General features: G+C 37.5%; 2 protein-coding genes across 2 annotated transcripts; one reads left to right on the forward strand and one right to left on the reverse strand.

Moving 5' to 3' along the window:
• Positions 1–570: 570 nt before the first annotated feature.
• On the forward strand, positions 571–2,512 carry LOC141816167 (protein TIC 20-I, chloroplastic). The gene is made up of 3 exons (XM_074703999.1): positions 571–696; positions 1,181–1,350; positions 1,673–2,512. The coding sequence occupies exons 2-3, from the start codon at positions 1,185–1,187 to the stop codon at positions 2,317–2,319; spliced, it is 813 nt and encodes a 270-aa protein (XP_074560100.1). The 5' UTR covers positions 571–696; positions 1,181–1,184; the 3' UTR covers positions 2,320–2,512.
• Positions 2,513–2,625: 113 nt separating this feature from the next.
• LOC141816172 (uncharacterized) lies at positions 2,626–6,963 on the reverse strand. The gene is made up of 12 exons (XM_074704006.1): positions 6,769–6,963; positions 6,551–6,664; positions 5,724–5,834; positions 5,578–5,640; positions 5,354–5,467; positions 5,129–5,278; positions 4,949–5,026; positions 4,426–4,647; positions 4,274–4,360; positions 3,780–3,899; positions 3,272–3,364; positions 2,626–3,055 (listed from the first exon to the last, which is right to left on the reverse strand). Exons 1-12 carry the CDS (start codon positions 6,961–6,963, stop codon positions 2,996–2,998), a joined length of 1,407 nt encoding a protein of 468 aa, XP_074560107.1. The 3' UTR covers positions 2,626–2,995.
• Positions 6,964–21,162: the final 14,199 nt, after the last annotated feature.

Below are 21,162 nucleotides of genomic sequence, written 5' to 3' on the forward strand. Positions count from 1 at the left end.
ATGATTGTGATGCATCTAAAGTTGAATTTATATCTACTAACCATTATAAAAAATGAATAATAATTAAAATATTTTTAGGACATAACATATTACGATGAAATAGACTTACAAAAGAGGATAAAAATTTGAATCTCGACGAAGTCCAATATCCTCCTCCATCATAATCAAGGCTTCGGGATGATGAATTTTATTTTATTTGTACAAAAGAATAATAATTAAAGTTAGCGATGAAACAGTTACTAACCATTGTAAAATATGAATAATAATTAATAATATTTTTGAAAAATATTAGTGAACTTATCAATAAATAAATTATACTTTTTTACTTGATTAAAATTTCACAAAATCTTGATTAAGTTTCAAAATATATTATATACATTAAATTATGACAGTCATATTATAACACTCAACTAAATTTTAATTAAAACTTATTCCTTGAAAGACGTATTATGGTTTTAAAAAACTGAAAATAGAGGGCCTCTTTAAGATAATTATAAAGTCTTTGGCGAAATCCCTAAAATATTTAATTATATAGCAGAAGAAACCATATCCTTTCTCACTCGCAAGTCTCCGCCCCCTTTCACCGCTGCGTAAACCCTATCGCCCTCGTCGATCCCTCATACCGCTGCCGCTTCTTCTCGCGTCCCTCTACAGACCACGACGGCCACCGCTCGGTACCAGATCCTTATCGTAGAGGTGCCACTTTCCCTTCTCTCTCGCGCTTTAGTTTGCAAGGGTTGCAATTGTGTCCTTTCTGCCTTTTTTTTTTTTTTGAGAATCTCATGGATGTTTTTGAAACGTGATATGGCTAGGAATCTTATGTATCGAACAGTCTCTTCTTCCAAAATCGAAAATTTGGATTCAAGTATGCCTTATATCGAGTCATCATCACGGCATTTTCCGCATTTTCATGACTTGTTATGCAGACAAATCATGCCAAATTTCAGTTTTTGTTTTGTCATTAAGGTTTCTACTGTGAACTGTAAGAGTCATGCATTCAGCTTCAGTTTTGTTGTTTAATCCAAGGTTGGTACCGATGCTGGGTTTGCATTTGTTCAGCAATGATATTATTGTTGCTTTTCATTCCCAAATGTTCACTTGATAAGATTTAACTTCTCAAAATTCGTTTTTTTCATTATGGTAACAGAATCAGTTTACATTGGTGTGGTTCATGTAGCAGGGACATGATTCTAAATGGAGGCATGGTGACTTTGGGCAGCGCGGCACTTCAACCTCGGCCTTGCAGAGCATCTAGTAACTCCAATATCTCTTACTTCTCTCGTGGCTCATATTCGAGAGAACGGGTTTTTTGTCATTCTTCTAGAGAATTCGATCCTTTGCACACAAGAGGTAGGTACATATTCCTTGTTGTTAGGTTAATTTTTACTGGTTGAACTTTGTAAATGGCATTGAAATATTTGGAGAAGTTTATTGTTGGCATTGAAATATCTCTTACTTTTGCTTCTCGCTTGTGTTTAAACAATTCAAATCTCTGTGCTAATCTTCAATTGCAAGAATAACTTATAGTGTAATGTCAATTATATTCGTCGGAGAGTTCTTGGATGATCTGGTAATTGTACACTTGTACTAGCATATTTGGTGTTCGATTTGATTTCATTTGCTAGATTAGAATAGCAAAGTTTTATGCACTTGTCTTCATTTGTACTCGCAGGTTGGGCTACCTCACATTCTTCAATTGGTTCCTCTTTTTGGAGGGGTGATCATGGTAAACTTCCGAGCACGCTACCAGTTTTCCGTAAATTCCATACTGCACAACCCAGAAATCGCACAGCTCCAAGAGCATCGAAGGATGTCCCTACGAGCTTTCGGTATCCTGCAATGACCACGAAGCCAAGGTGGTGGTGGAGGGTGTTAGCCTGCATTCCATACCTTATGCCCCTCCATGAGACATGGATGTATGCGGAGACCGCCTACCACCTCCATCCTTTCTTAGAAGATTTTGAGTTCCTTACGTACCCATTCCTCAGAGTTATTGGTCGCTTGCCTGGCTGGTTCCTTATGGCCTACTTCTTTACAGCCTACCTAGGTATCGTGAGGAGGAAAGAATGGCCTCACTTCTTCCGATTTCACGTGGTGATGGGCATGCTGCTCGAGATAGCTCTCCAGGTTGTAGGTTCTATAAGCCGTTGGATGCCGCTTTCTGTTTACTGGGGCAAAATTGGTATGCACTTCTGGGCTGCAGTTGCATTTGGCTACTTGTTCACAGTGCTGGAGTGCATGAGGTGCGCGATAGCCGGCATGTATGCTGACATTCCATTCGTCTGCGATGCCGCATATATTCAGATTCCATACGACTAAGACGGTGATATGTGTATTGTTTATGACGTTGTATCATCTTAGCAAAATTTGTTGTGTGATCTACCATTCCCCGGGCACTTTAACCCATATTTTTCGTTGAATTTCTAGTATGTACTCCTTTGGATATCTCATATAATGTTGTTGAATGAGATTTGTTTATCGATACATTAGCAAAGTGGTTCTAGTTTCAACATTGTGTTTGCCACAGGTCTCTTGAGATCAGCATGAAACATTTGGTTTACTTTTGGTAAGAGAGATAGAGAAGTTGCACAATTGGAAAGAAATTCAGTTTCTCGATAGTTTAACAAACAATAATAAAATTTTATTCCACTAGATGAAATCGGTTATATAAATAATGTCAATCCTCCTTGTTCAAAGAACACAATATGCCTCTACAAAATAGCCAATGGCGAAATCTTTTAGCTTTCAGCATAATCTTGAAACAAGTAGCTGTGACAAAACCAATCCACTTTGTTTTAGTAACTGAATCTCTGGAAGAGGATCTTCAACAAGTTGTAAAGGCAACTGGTGCCATTGTTTCAACTGAGAAATCGAATTATCGACACCAAGAAACATATTGAATTTGCCGCCTTCTCGAGTGCATGAATAAGTTCGAGGAACGACTCCATCAGCTCAGCTCAGCTCAGCCCAGAAAGTTGTGTGATTTGCCTAGCCACTAAATTACTTTCAGGACTTCTCCTAAAGCAAGCGCCCAATGCGTCCAGTGTGTCCCTCCCTTGTATCATACGATCCACGATCGAAGTTATATAACGAAAAACAAAGTAAAACTAGTATTACACAATCATTGTTGCAGAAACTAACTAGTTTAGCCCTTGAAACCACAACACAGTATATGTAAACTTTGGTATCCGCATTTCGCAAAACATCAAATGAAAGAACGATGATCGCTTGACCAGAAGGAAAACACGAGGGTTACGATAAAATTAGTCACCTGACAGAAAACTGTGAATGGCTCCCTAAGTGGTCCATCACATGACAACTCACTTGTGCTTCCATCTACAAATGTTCCATCTGCAAAGATTACCTGTGCGCACGAAAACAGTTGGATATGCCTTATAAGTTATGTAATTGATACAAGTGCACTTCTTCAGCATATGAAACATTGATAATAATCTATCAGAAGAATAAAGACACTGCTTTGAGAAAGAACTGTAGGTGATAATTTAACCTATATAATCAATTGGCGACGATAACGAAACAAAATTAATGTGTGCATTGAATGGCACAAAATATATGATAATTTGCAGTAGGAAATGCATACATATTAAGGTCATCAAATACTTTTTAATGTGGCCTGAAGTAACTATAATAAAATGAGGTTAAGAAATGTCGACAATAAAGTCAAGTAGGTAAGTTGAAGACACTAAAGAAATAAGAAATATCACAGAATCAAGACTAACCAATCAAAGTAGAAGTGCAAGAGTCAACAGTGTTCAGACCTCTGATGCATATCCAGGAGTCACACCAGCAGTTGGTTTTATAAAGGATCCAACAGGACAACATCTTTGAACAGCTTCACAGAAAGATATTAGTCGATCTCTGCTTCGAAGCTGTACTGCCTGAAAAATAAAAGAAATGCACACACAATAAGGTTACACATTTCCTCCTATAAGAATTATAAAGCAGCTAATTGATTAATTAAATGTGTGTTTTTATTAGAGGATTTTCAATACATTAACATACAATTTTTTTACCAACCAGTAGTAAATACGTAGCGCGATTAACATCATTTGAAGGTAAAACAGTTACTGAATTGGCACTGACCAATACAGAACCATGAAGAAGAAATAACAATTTGTATAATGGGACGAGTAGATTAATGCATGGAAGGAATACTTTCTGTATCAATTATCCCAACTCCATTTCTTTGGTAACTCCAGAATGCACGAACAACACGTTAAAAGAAAATAAATGTATGTAGGTTAAGCTGAACCTGTACAGTATCAAAACGAGGTCCTCCTGGAAGTGGTTGGACTTTGTAACCTTTCGTTGACATTACTTCTGCGATGAGTAAGCCTCCCTAACAGCAAGGATTTGGTTAGTATTGAGCTTGAATACAATGAGAAGCCAACTATTCCAACACACCTTGATTGCCTCTCCAACCATCTGGGGTGAAAGGAATAAGCCTTGGAAAAGTGCTCGCCTCACATCACCTGGTGTCGATCCAAAATCTACTCCAAGACCAGGTGCAGAAAGTCTGGTTGCTGCAGCCTCAACCCACGTTCTTTTCCCTGCAACATACCCACCACAAGGTGCAATAGTTCCTCCAGGGTTCTTTATTAAGCTCCCAGCAATTAAATCAGCTCCCTATGAATAAAGTACCATTCAGCTAATATTTCCAAAGGAGTTGCAAAAGGATCCGGGCCAGTTCACCAATCATTGACGGTTCTAGAACTGCTAAGCCTACATTACATGCAATAGTACCTAGAATTACTACTGAAAATATATAAAAGATCATTGAGCCATGCAGGTTCTCCATAATTATGTTCCATCATCCCTTTAGTCAATTTAGTTCTTAATACAGGATCGATTCAAGTCAGGTTTCTTAATCATCATGTCAAGAAGGTGATGTAGTGCCTTTGATTATAGGAAAGCACCTATCACATACCACCATAGGAGGTTCGTATATTTCCACAAATTCACCATAGCAATTATCCACCATGACCATGCAATCTGGTTTCTGCATCTGTAGATGTTCACAAGACAAAGATAAACAACAAAAAAAAGTGCATATAGCATAGATTTGTTAAAAAGATAATAAGAATACGACAAATTAACAAGAGAATACCTTTATCATTGTTATAGCTCTTTGGATGTCAGCGACACTTAAGCTTTGACGCCAAGAATAACCACATGACCTCTGTATCAAAGCACATTTTGTATGAGGTCCCACAGCAAATGAAAGTGCCTCCCAACTGAGGCTCCCATCTTCTGCAAGCTAAAACAAGTCCACACTCAGAAGGAAGCAGGCCTGTATCAAATTTAAGAAAATGTCATAGCCAAAGAGGTTTACCCGAACTTCTCGATATGTCACTCCAAAATCTTTGAGGGATCCATTGCCAGATGATTCTCTGATCCCAATCACTTCCTCTAAGGTGTCATAAGGAGCTCCAGCAACTGCTAAAAGCTGGCAGAGAGCATGAGACTTTTATGTTTTAAAACAAAGTTAATCAACGATAAGAATTAGAACATCTGGAGTCAAGATTTAGAAACCAAGAAGAGCAAAGGATGATTCACCTCATCTCCAGGCCTCAGAAAAGCAAACAAAGCACAGGTAATGGCATGTGTGCCAGAGAAAAACTGCACGATGAGTGGGAGAAAGGTAAGGTGTTCAAGTACATTGGCAAATGATTCACAGAAACAGCTAGCAAATCATTATGAACCTGGGAGCGAACTATAGCTGATTCTGCTCCAACAATTTCAGCAAAAACACAGTCAAGTGCTTCACGCCCTCCGCCATCATCATGACCATAGCCTGTGCATCCACTAAAATGCTGGTATGAAAAATTAGTATGGTATTGAAGAATTATGAAAACTTACATAGGTAAAACTTTAGTTTTTTAGTTCTCTTTGCGTAGCTTTTAATTTAGTAATATTCCAGTGAGTAAAGAAGTCAGGTCCAAGCAATACTACAATACTCAAACATATTTGTTTATAATGAATCATGAGCCAGATATAAAAGGCTTCTACCCAGTTTAACTATAGTTTACTACTTATTGAACTCAATCAGATTATCATCAGCTAAGATGGCACGTTATAGTTAATCCTGAAGCCATAATTTCCAAATACCACTGAATATTTCTTTTAGATTTGGGAAAGTGATGATTATGACATATTGGTTTTGGCAGATTCTGATCTTTGAGGTTATGATTGATGGGAAAGGTGCAAAAAAGCTAACATATTCAGAGAATGAAATGGGTACATTCCAGTGAAAACTTGATGGAACAGAAACAACAACACTATGAACTAAGAATGGGAAGAATACAACACAAATTCAATAAAGATCAAAGTAGGCGCCTTCTGTAAATCCAAGGAATAAAATTGCATTGGATTGTGGCCATTCAAGAGTCCCTCAGTCTCACAAACCAGCATTTGCAAAATCTCAAATCACTTTGTTTTAAGAAATAACAAGTGAGCAAGCAGGGCAAAATGTGTCATCGAACATTATAAGAAATGCACATCAAAATCAAAGAGCTTCAAAACGGCTTACATGAGATCCAATTCCGGCGTTCTGAAAAGCTTTCAGAACGCGCATGGAGTTATGCGCCACCAAATTATCTACCTCTCTGAAATCCGCGCGCAATGATTCCACCGCCTTCTCTACCTGAACTTCTCAAAATAGGACGACCAAATTAGATTCAGAGTTCCAATCGACGCAGCTATCTAGTGTTCCTAAGTAGAAAAGCTTCCAACATTAAGGGTTACAACCTCAGGAACGAAGGGCGGAGCTGGATAGGCGGAAGCGACGCGTGGCAAGCAGCGACCGGCCTCGCTATCAGCCGTGCGGGAGAAGAACAATCCAGAGACCCGTCGTTGACGGGGTTGCAACCGAGCTGGATTTGTGAAGGTCGCGACTGCGCAGGCTCCGGCGCCAGCGCCGGCGGAGGACAAGGATAAGGGCATGGGTTTGTCGTTTACTAGCTGGTATTTGCTCGGCGAGGGTTTCTTTGTGCGTTGCTAACGAAGCAGCCTTCAACTCCACATTGAACCCTTTAGACCCCTATTTTTTAACCCTTTAGTATTTGTTGGAGTGATCCCTTTAACTCCACATTCCTTTGACCCTTTAACCCTTTAGTACGGAGGGGAAGAGAAGATTCTTGCATGTTTATGAATAAGCAAAAATTTTTTTAAAAAAATATTTGATATTAATTTTATTTTTATTTTAAAATATTAATTTTTAAATTAACACATTTATTTATATATTTTGTCTTTGAGTCTCCTTATACAACATGCGTTAGCGTCTAGTGTCTAACGATTTGTATTCCATGATGTTGATGTTGATTCTCATCATAAATCTCTTTGAGGACAAGACTAAAGACAGAGACGATTTGTACTCCACAATGTTGATGTTGATTTTCATCGCAAATCTCTTTGAAGACAAAACTCAAGAAGATAGAGACAGATAATCTTAATCTTTTTCTTCTTATCCTTTATGAATAGAGATTTATCCAAAAAGTATATATTGTCTATTTTAAGATCTTCCATATCCTAATTTTTACATGTAAATCGGCTAGAATTTTACAGTTTCTTATCCGTCCTTTATTGTCTTTTTTTTAAGAAATGAAAATATTTTTATAACTTTATATATTTAATTTTTATTGTCTTTCATTTCTTCTCAAATAATATAACACATATTACATTATATTCCTTTCAAAAATAAAGAGAACATAAATACTTTACTTCTTTTTCCTTTCTCTTTCGTTAATGAACAGGGGTGAGCAGTACCCGCCCGACCCGCTAAACCCGCCCGCCACCCGCATTCGGAACCCGCCAACCCGCAGGTTTAAAAAAAATTAAAAATAAAAATGGATAGAAAATTGACAAACCCGCTTGTACACGGGCGGGTTTCGGGTTTTAATTTTAAAATCCGACTAAACCCGACCCGCCCGCCTATTTATATACAAATAATAAAATATATGTATACATATATTAAAAATGATTTGTTTAATAATAGATAAGGACAAAAAAGAGGGGTTTCCAGCAGCAAACTCATTCTCACACTTCGGCACTTTCCTCTCTCCCAACTTTCAAGCTTCAGGAGTCAAGAATCAAGGGTTTCAAGTATGTAATTTTCACTCTTTAGTTTCAAGTTTCAACTTTTCACTAGTTGTGTGGAATTTCGGGTATTTTCTCTAACTCTTCTCCTGGAACAAAACATTGATTCGATTCATCCAAGCTCTTCACTTCCAAATTCCGATTTTGTTAGATTTTTGCTTGGTTTGGTTAACAATAATTTTTATTTTACTGCTGTTTGTTTTGTATTAAATATCAATTATCATTATCATCACTTTTATTCTACTTCCAATGCCATTATCTGTGTTTTGCTTCTGTTGTTATGCAACTCGTTTGTTTTTTTTTTTGTTGAAGCTTACTTTCTTGTATATTCTATTATTCTTCATCTAGTGTTACAAAATATTGATTAGTTACATGCCCTTGTGTTGCTGTTTCTTAAACCCATGGTTTCCATGCTCATATATGTGATAACCCGCCGAATTTGATAACCCATGGTTTCCCGCGAGAATGCCCTTTTTACATTCGATAACCCGCCAATCCGCCCGCCAATCCGCCCGCCCGCCGGCACCCGCCACCCGCCGAATTTGATGTGAAAAAAAAATCGAGTTGGGTTTAAATTTTATTAACCCGCCAATGGTGGGTCGGGTGGGAAAATCGCACGAACCCGTCCGACCCGCCCGCTTGCTCAGCCCTATTAATGAACTTTCTTTCACCCCATCTAAACAAAGTATTTTTGTAACAATAAGATTATTATCATATAATTTATGATCATAAATTTAAATCATGAAAATAATCTATTATAATATAATTTAATTAAAATAATATTTTATTATTAATTTATATCAAAAGAGCATTTTTTTCAAAAAAACATTAAATTAGTGTCCAATATGTTTCATTCAAAAAAATATTTGTATTCTAATATTATTATAGTTGATACAATATAGCTACTATAACTTGTTATATAATCGTTACAAAAAAAAAAAACATAAATCCCAGTTAGTCTCATGGACTCAATCCCTGGGGGTGGCCGACTCGGTCCCACAGAAGTTTCCCACCAAACACCAGGGTAAATCGGGAAGCGCATACGGCGGTCAATTCAGATGCTCAGCATCCTTTGATTGCGTTCCCCATTTGGAAGAAAATTTTTACAAATACGTCGTAGTTGAGGATCGAACCGCGGGTCCCTGGGTCACAACCCGGATGTCCAATCGTTACAACATAGATGTTATATTGTGTGTTAATTACGATCATTTAAGTAAACTAGCTAGGGGTGGGAAAAAATACCGAATTTTCGGTATACCGCACATACCATACCGATATTTACCGTCCATATCGAAAATTTCGGTATACCGAAAAATTCGGTACGGTATTATACCGTACCAAAATTTTCGGTATCGGTAACGGTACGCAATTATTATTGTTCGGTATTTCGGTATAGCAATATTTTCGGTATAATACCGTACCGAAATTATCAGTATACCAAAATTTTCAATATTTTCGGTGTAATATACTGAAAATTCGGTATTTCGGTATTTCGGTATACCGAAAATACCGAAATTCCGGTATACCGAATTTTCGGTATGGTAACGGTATAGATTTTTTTATGCCGAAATTTTCGGTACGGTATACGGTATCGTATACAAAATTCGGTATACCGTACCGAACCAGCCCTAAAACTAGCTCAATTTAATCAAAAATTACTTGATGTTCCGTATATAACAATTTTAATTAAGTTAGAACAATTTTACTATATTTTATAGTAACTATTATGGTTATTTTTTAGATAAAAATATATCGAATGATATATCGCATTAAGTGTAAAAAAATTTAATTTTTTTCTTAAATTTAAATTTTAAATTTTAAAATTTAATGCTTAATTTAAAAGAAATAAAAATAAAAAATAAATATATAGATAATGCTCAGTATAATATTCCTATGATATATAAGTAACTTTTTCGATGAAAACAATAATAAAGGGCAGCTTTTTAATTTTTACTCATAATCTATCGATTAAATCGAGTTGAACGAAAAGGATTACAACAAAATTAAGCATCAATTAAAACCCATGTTACAATAAAATTAATTTATTCATGCCGTTAAATGTAAACCCCAAAGCGGCGCACTCCATATAACGGTCCTTAGGGTTATTTGCACAAACCCTAATTAACCCTAAAGCAGACGACTGGTCCTTAGGGTTATTTGCAGCAGTTATCGATCTCCCCAGCACCTGCCGCCTCCTCTTCTCGATGAAATCCCTCGCCTTCTGGTTTATGTCCGTCATGGTCTTCGACAGCTTGGTCGCTGGCGGATGATTCGCCTTCTTCGGACCGGTCTCCGCCGGCGACTCGACCGGCACCTCGACCGGGCGTCGGCGGACGGTGACCGGGACGTGCGTTTCCTCTTCCCTCTCGTCGTGCCGGGAGAAGCCGCCGGCGAGGAAGCGCCGCAGCCTCTGGCAGACACCCTGAGGCGGCGCGGCCATGATCGAGGAGAAGCGGGGGCAGTTGCAGTCTTGCAAAAAACGGGGCTGTATTTGAAGGCTCGAGGAGGCAGAGATTGGTGGAATTTAGGATGAAGGAATCTATTCCTTTAATTTGCTTTCCAGCTGAAGCACAGAAATTTGCGATGCGAGTCTTTCCAATTCTTTTTCTTTCAAAATTGTTGCTTGATTTGAACTTCTTCGACTGTGATGCAGTAGATTATTATTATTATTATTATTTTTTTTTTAAATAATTTTTTAGTTTTTTTATTTTTTATGTTTGTATTTTAAAATTTTAAATCCATTTAAAATTGTTTTCGGCAAGTTTGTTATATGTCGATGACAAAATCCTGTGTTGAAATTGTATGAGTCATTTGGATTCATGTGGGATCTATATGCGCGAAAAACCGATTAAACCGCATATAACGCAGCGGAAAATAGGATCCCTCCAGAAGATCCATGTGAAAAACATACTCGTTTGACGATTCTACCTACCAGAATCGAGTTTACCTTCGATGCGTGCCCTTCGCAATCTCGACAGCAACTCTTTGCCTTCAAGGTCGACGGATCTCAGCACGATCAGTGCGTTCGTGCTTCCACGGTATCCACACGAACACTGATATGGAGAAGAACCCAGTTGTGGTGCTAGCCACAAAGGAGGGTTCGGCCAAGAGAAGAAGAAGAGAAGAAGAAGAGAAGAAGAGGGAGAGCAAGAGCATCCAACAACCCCTTCATCAAGAGCCTCTCACCCCTTTTTATATCCCACCATGAGATATGAAGGATGAAGGGTTTTCTTGACCTTTTAGTGATCCACAAAATTAATACTTTATTAATTCACATGCATCTCATGCATGAAGATCTTTCTCCTTTTTTAATGAAGATCATGCATCTCATGCATGATAATCTTTCTCTTCTTTTAAGGAAGATCATGCAGCTTTTTAATGATCATGCATCTCATGCATGATAATCTTTTAATCAAATTCGAATTTGGCTTGTGTGACTTGAGTCCAACTCGAGTCTCACACAATCTGAGTTGACTTGAGTCCAACTCGAGTCCAACTCAATCCGAATTGACACTAAAGGCTAATTTTAACCAAGAACAATTCATACTTAAGAAAATTCCAGCACAAACATGTCGATTAGGCTAAGCAAAGAGAACAATTCATTAGATTAAAGTTTGAATACTCTCTTCTATCCAATGACTTCAAACAAGGCCTAACCAAAGTTTTGTTTGTTGATCTCGACCTTCTATTTGAAAAATGCCTTGGCTAGCTCTTTAATTTTTAGCTATTCATCTGATCAATCTCAGAGATCTTGTGACTTACTCAAGTATAATAATGAAGTTATTTTATTTGATCTTCTATAAAAAGGTCTCGTTACGTAGACAATAGTAATTGAAATTCCAAGAAGTAGTCCTATGCATCCAAAATTTGTCTCCTTGTTAGATCGTGATATAGAAGCCTCCTTCAAGCATGAATATAGACTTGCGTAAATTAACATTCGTCTGAGATTGCCAAATTATTCGATAAAGCCTCTATGATGCTAAAGTTAAGTTCTAATGACAGGAGGTGATGATGATGATTCTCATATCGCTGTCAACTTTAATCCTTTTATATGACCAATTTCTTAAATCCTAAGGCAGGGGTCATGAGTTGTAGAAGTACTAATTATGAGAGGAACTTGATTAGTCATAGAGTTATGCTCAGTGATGGCCTGGGCATATTGCCTCCTGAAGTGCCATGCCCATCATAAGAATCTTGAACAAGCCTAGAACGTCGAAAGGTAGAATTGAATTCGAAACTCAGAAGGGAGGATTGAGTATGGAGTTCAAGCTCAATTCTAAGTGGAGTATTTGAGGGACTTAGGTGCGGAGTCATGAGGGACATTCCAAAGGCTTGAGCTGTAAATAAGGGTGAGCTGTAAATAAGAATGAGCAAAAGTTTAATTAAATCGAGTTAATCGATTGAATTTAAAATTTTAATTTAATTATTTCAAAATTTTAATTTTCTTAAAAAGATTATTTTAGATAATTTGATTCTATTTCAATTTAAATCTCCTAATTAGTTAAATCGAATAGTTGATTTTTAAAAGATAACACTACTATAGTGGTGGCGCTGATAGAAATAAGTTTCGACACTCTGTATTTAATAAAGTTTTGATTGATGTAGGGGATCTATAATGCAAAACAATAGAGTCTGGAGTTTTGGAATTTTGATTGTAAACTCCAAGAAATTATAACTTTTGATTCGGATTAAATCATGAAATCTTTAATATATCAAATTGAAGCTCGTTTAGAAATCTATATTCATTATTAGACATAACACATAACTGTTGGGTTGTAAGGGTACAAACATAGTCCCACATCTAAAGTATATGGAAAAGATCATGGGGTTAAAAGGATGAAAAATATCTCCATTAGTATGAGGCCTTTTGGGGAGAGCCCAAGAACAAAGTCATGAGGGCTTAGGCCCAAAGTGGACAATATCATACCATTGTGGAGATATTTTGATTCCATCGGTACTAACAAGTGGTATCAGAGCGAGACCGCTCTTCACCGGACTAACCACTGGATGAGCCATGATTCATATCTAACCATGTGGTTTGAATCTTAAACAAAGGAAGTGAATGCTCCCGTGTCTGAATCAAGAGGATCAGACACCAGGTGAGAAGTCCTAGTAGGTCAGGTGGACCAAGGGGCAAAAAGTCCTAATTGCAACTAGGTGGGAAGTCCTAGTAGGTCAGGTGGACCAAGGGGCAAAAAGTCCTAATTGCAACTAGGTGGGAAGTCCTAGTAGGTCGGGTGGACCAAGGGGCAAAAAGTCCTAGTTGCGACTAGGTGGGAAGTCCTAGTAGGTCAGGTGGACCAAGGGGTAAAAAGTCCTAGTTGCGACTAGGTGGGAAGTCCTAGTAGGTCGGGTGGATCAAGGGGCAAAAAGTCCTAGTTGCGACTAGGTGGGAAGTCCTAGTAGGTCGGGTGAACCGAGGGGCAAAAAGTCATAGCTGCGGTTAGGTGGGAAGTCCTAGTAGGTCGGATGGACTGAGGGACAAAAAGTCCTGGTGGGTCGAGGATTCAGACATCAAAACGACGTTGGAGGGGGTCTGTGGTCCTTTGTTTGAGGGGGGATTGTTGGGTTGCAAGGGTGCAAACATAGTCCCACATCTAAAGTACATGGAAAAGATCATGGAGTTAAAAGGATGGAAAATATCTCCATTGGTATGAGACCTTTTCGGGAGAGCCCAAGAACAAAGTCATAAAAGTATCTCCATTGATATGAGACCTTTTAGGGAGAGCCCAAGAACAAAGTCATGAGGGCTTAGGCCCAAAGTGGACAATATCATACCATTGTGGAGATATTTTGATTCCATCGGTACTAACAATAACGACTCAGTCTTAGACTCAAGAAATATTGTTTAAAATCTTTTCGAAGGTTTTGAATAATTTTAATCTTTTTTATTAAGATTATTTTCATGTTTTTGCATCGTTAAAATTTTTAGACTATTTAAACATCTGTCTCATGCCCAACTAAAATTGGATAGAAAAGTATTATTATTGAAAAGTTTAATTAATTCAATTTAAAATTGAATTAATCAATATTGTATTGTTCCATTTATTCCATTTTTGTTAGAAAGTTCCATGAGTTTGAATTAGTTTAAAAAAGTTTGATTTCAATTAAATCAATTTGATTTTGAATCGGTTGTTTAACTCTACTATAATGTAGAGGCTATCTAGTAGGTTGTCCCCGGGGCTATGGTACTGCGGTAGGACATCTGAGTTGTCACCCAGGCATCCGTGGTTCGATCCCCAACTACGACGTATTTACAGAAATTTTTTGCCAAATGGGGATCACAATCAAAGGATGTTGGGCATCTGGGTCATCTGGGTTGGCCGCTACATGCGCTTCCCGATTTATTCTGGTGGCCGGTGGGTGACCGGTCACCCCAGGGATTAAGTCAATACGACTGACTGGGATTATCAATTTTTTAGTAGGTTGAGTCGTTGCCGTAGTAGGACATCCAGGTTATCACCCAGGCACCCGTGATTCGATCCCCAACTACGGCGTATTTGTAGGAATTTTCCTCTAAATGGGGATCATAATCAAAGGATGCTGGGCATCTGGGTTAGCCGCTGCGTGCGCTTCCCGATTTACTCTGATGACCGATGGGAAACTTCTATGAGATCGGACTGATCATCTCAGAAGTTGAGTCAATACAACTAACTGAGATCGTAAGTTGAGTCGGGTACTCAGATTGTCGAGCCGCATATAGCACTTAGAATGCCGAGAGCTATGATAATGACAGCGTGCATCGAGTTGTATCCAGAGCTATGATAAGCTGCCAATGAGAAAGCGCCGGATACTCTGACAGATTCCCTGAGTTGTATTCAGAGCTAGCTATGATAAGCTGCCAATGAGAAAGCGCCGGATGCTCTGAAACAAAGAATTTGCGATGCGATTCCACGTTTCTCATGCTTCTAATTCTTTTTCTTTCTCCTTTTTATTATCAAAATTGTTGCTTGATTTGATCGTTCAGGCTGAATCTTGGCATCTTTTCCCTGTTTATCTGATTCATGATGACATCATGTTGAGCACAGAGTGGACTAGGTGGTGAAGATGGGTTAGATGAGTCAACATGGCTCAATAGACCAGTTTATTGGTTTGAGCGAGCCGGTCAGTTCCGGTGGACTAGGAGAGTAAGGCAGGAGCAGAGTAGGTGGATGGTTTGGACAAATTGATCCAGCTAGACGGTCCAAACAGGCTAGTTCAGCCAACCAATCTAGATGGGCTGGCCGAACTAGACAATCTGTATGACTAAGTTTGGTGGATGGATCGAGTAAGCCATATGGGTTAAGCCTGTTGGACTAATTGAGTGAGGGTGAGAGCTGTGGATTCTTTATATTCAACTCGTATGTAAATTGATTTACGGAGAAATATACTTACATCACGCGCGTACAATACTTAGAGAGCGGGATGAAGGTCTTTGGTCTTCTTTGGAGGTTCGGTCGAGTTGGTTGAGTTCAATTTAGGATAATGGATGATGCAACTAAAAGAACTACAATAAAACAGCGAGATCATAGAGTGTGAGTGAGTTTAGTCTTAGTATATTCGGATTCTCCCATTCATTTTAAGTTTAGTTAGTTGGTTTGAAATAAAACTTAAATGAAAGGGCACTTGAAGATCTCATTTAGAATCGTTCATTAGATTAAAGTTTGAATATTCTCTTCGATCCAACGACTTTAAACAAGGCCTAACTGAAGTTTTGTTCTTTGATCTCGATCTTAGATTTGAAAAAAATGCCTTAAAATTGTTTATTCTCTTAGTTCCTCAAGTATAATAATGAAATATTTCATTTGATCTTCTACAAGGTCTCATTAGGTAGAGCAATAGGAATTGAAGTTCTAAAAGTAATCTTATGCATCCAAAATTTGTCTCCTTGTTAGATCGTGATATAGAAGCTTCATTCAAGAATGAATATGAACTTGCATAGATAAACATTCATCTGAGATTGCCAAATTATTCGATAAAACCTCTATGATGCTAAGGCGATACCAATAGATTCTCATATCACCATCAACTTTAATCCTTTTATACGATCTATATCTCTTAAATCCTAAGGCCAGTGGACCTCAAGGGCCATGGGTTGTAGAAGATCTAATTATGAGAGGGTCTTTGATTAGTCATGGAGCTATGCTCAGTGATGGCCTAGGCCTTTTGCTTCCCCCCTGAGGATCATGCCCATCTGAAGAAACTTGAAGAAGCCTATATATAATGTTGGTAGGGTAGAATTGAATTTGAAACTCGGAAGGGAGGATTGAGTATGGAGTTCAAGCGCAATTCTAAGCGTAGTACTTGAGGGGTTGCTGAGTTATGAGGGGCATTCCAAAGGCTCAAGTTGTTGGGGTGATTTAAGAGGTTGAATCAGGTTGTCGAGCCATACATAGTAGAGATAAGTAAAAATTTAATTAAATCAAATTAATTAATTGAACTGATTGAATTTAAAAGTTCAATCTGATTATTTCATATATTTATTTTTTTTAAAAAATATCAATTATTTCGGTTAATTCGATTCAGTTTCGATTTAAAAATTTCTAATTTAATTAAATTAAATAAGCCGAATCTTAAATCTTTAAATCATAAAAAATCTTAAGTTCCCAATTCTGAATTAACTGAATGGAAAGTTAAAATCAGATAGAAATAAAAATTTTAATCACTTCGATTTTTGTTGAAAAATTAATTTGATTTGTTTAATTTTGATTAATGTGATTTAATTTTAACCAAATACTTAATCGTAATCTACGTAGAGAAGAACATACAATGCTATGAAGTGATGCGAAGGTACTGCAAAATTAATTGGTGATCATGATCAATACAAAATATTTTTTTTCAACATTTGGATATTTTTATTGGAATTACAACTAAGGGTTAGTTAAATCGATTTCGAACCGACCAAATTAAAAAGTTTCATTATATAATTTTAATTTTTTAAAAACGCCTAGCAGTATTCTATGCAATACAATATACATCAAAAATCATTATTTTTTAACAGATATTTTATATTCAAATAATAAAAAAAATATAGGTCTTTAATATTTTATCAAAATAAATGATTTATACTATGTACTTTCAATTTGATGATATTTTAAAATTTAATGATTATCTACACAAATATAATAAATATTAACTTTTATTTCGATTAATTAAAATGAGCATCTAGACGAATAATGAATCCAAATTTTTTAAAAAAAATTAATGTAAAAGATTATTCTTAAGCATTAAAGAATCATTTCTGATTACTAGCTAAATTTTATTACAAATAAGGTTAAATGCTATAATTAATAAAAATCTATGAAAATTGACATATGCAAAATTTAGATTTTTCATTAAAAATATGAAAAAGTTTAATCACTACAAAAATAATAGCCATTTGCGACGAAATTTGCGACGAAAAAAGTAAGATTTTTCGTCGCAAAACCATTTTGCGACGAATTTTGCGACACAGAATTTTTCGTTGCAAATAGCCTGTCGCAACAACTGGCGACAAAAATTTTAAAATTCGTCGCAAATTTAGCAACGAATATATAGTTCGTCGCCAATTTCACCGCAAATTATAGCAACGAAACAGTAAAATCGTTCCAAAATTTAGCGACAAAATAATTTTTCGTCGCAGATTTGGCGACGAAAAATCAATTCGTCGCCAGATTTCAGAAACTCATTCGGAAACGAAGACGGTCAAATTGGCGACGAAAAGTTTTTTTTCGCCAATTTCGACGAATTAACATTTTCGTCGCCAATTGGCGACGAAAACTTTTCGTCGCCAATTGGCGACGAAAAATAACTTTTCGTCGCCAATTGGCGACGAAAAGTTGTTTTTCGTCGCCAATTGGCGACGAAAAATAGTTTTTCGTCGCCAATCCGATTGTCAGTTTATTTCTTCGTAAATTTGGCGACGAAATCATGGATTCGTCGCCAATTTGGCAACGAATCTTGTTAATTCGTCGCAAATTGGCGACGAAACCATTTTCTTCGTCGCAAATTGGCGACGAATGCATGATTTCGTCGCCAAAGTTACGATACTACAGTAAAATTTCGATAAGTTTGCGACGAAACATAGTTTCGTCGCAAATGTCGTCGCAAATTAAAAAAAAAATTCACAGATTCGATTTTTTTCTTCGAAATATGAAACCTGTTTACATATAATATCTCCAACCATAATACAAACATACACATCCACATCTAAACACATCCACAAATATAAACACATCCACAAACATTCACATGCACACTCATAATCACATCCAAACATCCACAAACATAAATACATTAAAATGTATCAAACAATCCAGATGTATCAAATATATACAACTAAAGTGCAAATGTATCAAATATCAGTACTACAAATAAAACATAAACTCCAACTGTATCAAAGTACCATAACATCCAAATCCATAATAAAATACATACATAACAAAGTATCTGAATGACGACCAGAAAAGAAAGCATCACCGTCCATGGTATCAACCTCGGGTAATACTTTCTGCATCACTGATTTCTTCTTCATCAAATTTGCATTTTCTACATAAGAAAACAAAAATATTAGAAAATTATTTATTACAAATACAGTATAATATGTAATTTACCTTTTGGCCATCCTTGGTTTCATCAACCCTGTTCAAAATAAAATAATAATATTAATTAGTAAAAAAAAGAGTTACAAATACAAAAAAATAAAAGCAATATTAAATGTGAGAAAAATTAAAATGATACACAACTAGGCTATCAAGAAGAGTCGTCTTCACCGTCGTCACCGTCATCATCATCATCGGGAACCTGAGGAAGCTGACTTGGAGCGGAGCCTAACTGAAAATGCTGCATAATCAACTGCTGCTGTCTGCGCATTTCACTCATTTCTTCATTCTGTTGTCTGCGCATTTCTCTCATTTCTTCATCCCTTTGAATAATTATTTCTTTTAAATGAGAGATTTCTTCAGTTAGGCTATCTATTTGTGCCCTCATTGCTGGTTGGGTGGAAGAAGAAGAAGAGGTGCCAGCAACTCGATGAGTTCTGCTAAGAGAACCCATTCCCATGTGAAATTTCTGTTACGTTATAATATTTTCCGCTGCAAGATTTTTATCCTCAGGGCTCCCCCCTTCGATCCTCCAGTCACATCCAACCAAATACTCCAGTCACTAACCCTAACCCTAACCCTAAACTTAACCACTAATCTAATTAAACCCTAAAAACTTAATCTAATTATCCTAACCCTAATGTAAACCTAGCCCCCCTCCCACTGTGGCCGGCCAGCACCCAACATTGGCCGGCCAGCACCACACCAGTGGCTGGTCGCCGCCGGCCACACCAACGGCCGCCGCCGGCCACACCAACGGCCGCCGCCACACCTGTGCGCCCAATAACCTTCTGCAGCCAACGGGCCGGCGCCACACCAACTCCCGCCACCTGCAGCCCGCCGCCGGCCAGCACCAGCAGCCGGCCAGCACCAGCAACCCTAGCGCTGCTGGCCGGCGAGCTCCAGCAACCCCGCCGACCACCCCTTTCCAGCCCCACAAGCGAAAAACAACAGCGAAAAAGGAAATAAACGAGATCTTACCTTCGAGCTAGGAGTGGATTCGTCGCCGGAGGAGTTTGGCGTCGCCGGAGGAGCTGGAAGCCGAGAAATCGCCGCCGAGCAGCGCTGCTTCTGCGCGAAGGAGAGAAAAAACGCGATGGGGGGAGAAGGGGATCGGCCGAAAACTTAAGTTAGGGCTTTTGCGACGAATCAATATTCGTCGCAAATATCGTCGCCAAATTGGCGACGAATCAGATTATTTGTCGCCAATTGGCGACGAATAATAGGATTCGTCGCCAATTTGGCAACGAATTCATGATTCGTCGCCAATTGGCGACGAATCCGTTTATTCGTCGCCAAATCAAGTGGGTCCCGGCTGCTTAAGTTGTGGCGGAATCGTCAAATTTAGCGACGAATAGCTTTTAGTCGAAACTTTCGTCGCACATATTGCGACAAATACCTTTTTTGTCGCAAAAATTGCGACGAATTAGTGATTCGTCGCAAATTCTGCGACGAACTTGTTAATTTGTCGCAAAATTTGCGACGAATCACAAATTCGTCGCCAAATCAAATGGGTCCGGGTATTTTATTATGTCGGGATCGCCAAATTTAATGACGAGCATGTTGTTTCGTTGCAAATTTGCGACGAATAATTATATTTGTCGTAAATTTGTGACAAATTTCGCGACAAATATAGGTCATCGCAATTATTGCAACAAATATTTTTTTGTCGCAAATTTCGTTCCAAATTAGCAACAACTTCCTCTTTTGTCGCAAAATTTGTCCCAATTTTGCGACGATTTTTTTTCGTCGCAAAACTTTGTTGCTAAATACCCTTATTTTTGTAGTGAATAGGGAGAATGAGGAATTAATTAAGTTTTAAAAAATAAGATATATAATTAATAAGAATAATAATATCATTAAAATTTAAATAAATTAAAATTAAAAGCAAACTTTTTTAAAAAATTTGAATTAAAATAATATTAAATTATTAAAAATAATTGACCGAATAAAATTGAGGCGTAGCCATTGAGCCGGCTAGCTCTTTAATTTAATTGGATGGTAATTGACAATGCCAAGCAGTGGTACTTGAGAATCTAATTAAGGAGTCGAGAATTGAATTGAAACCACATGTATTGAGCCGTTGACGACTCGGAGTCAAGCTATTTAAATTGAGCCTATTGACCAGTAGAGTATTAGAGTCCATTGGCTGGAAGATGATCTCTCTTCTCTTCTCTTCTCTTCTCTTCTCTTCTCTTCTGCTTGACTCTCAATGCTCTCATTATTGCTGTCTTTGTCAGTCTTGTGCTGTTTGCCATTCAGTGATACTCATCCATCGATTCTTTCTTTAATTTCCCTTGGCCTCTCTTCTCTCATCCATCGTGCGGTGCGAGTTTGACATGGAGACTGCATGCGCGTTAACGTCCCATCCAGGTAAAAACGCGTTAAAATTTTAAAATTCTCAATATTATAAGATTATTAATGAATTTTAATTAAAAATTTATGGACAACCTTAAGAATCTTAAAATTATTTTAAATTAAAATTATT

This window comes from Curcuma longa, unplaced genomic scaffold, assembly GCF_044706935.1.
Source record: "Curcuma longa cultivar G26 ecotype Majalengka, Jawa Barat unplaced genomic scaffold, ITB_CL_G26_1.1 contig_14734, whole genome shotgun sequence".
Taxonomy (NCBI): domain Eukaryota; kingdom Viridiplantae; phylum Streptophyta; class Magnoliopsida; order Zingiberales; family Zingiberaceae; genus Curcuma; species Curcuma longa.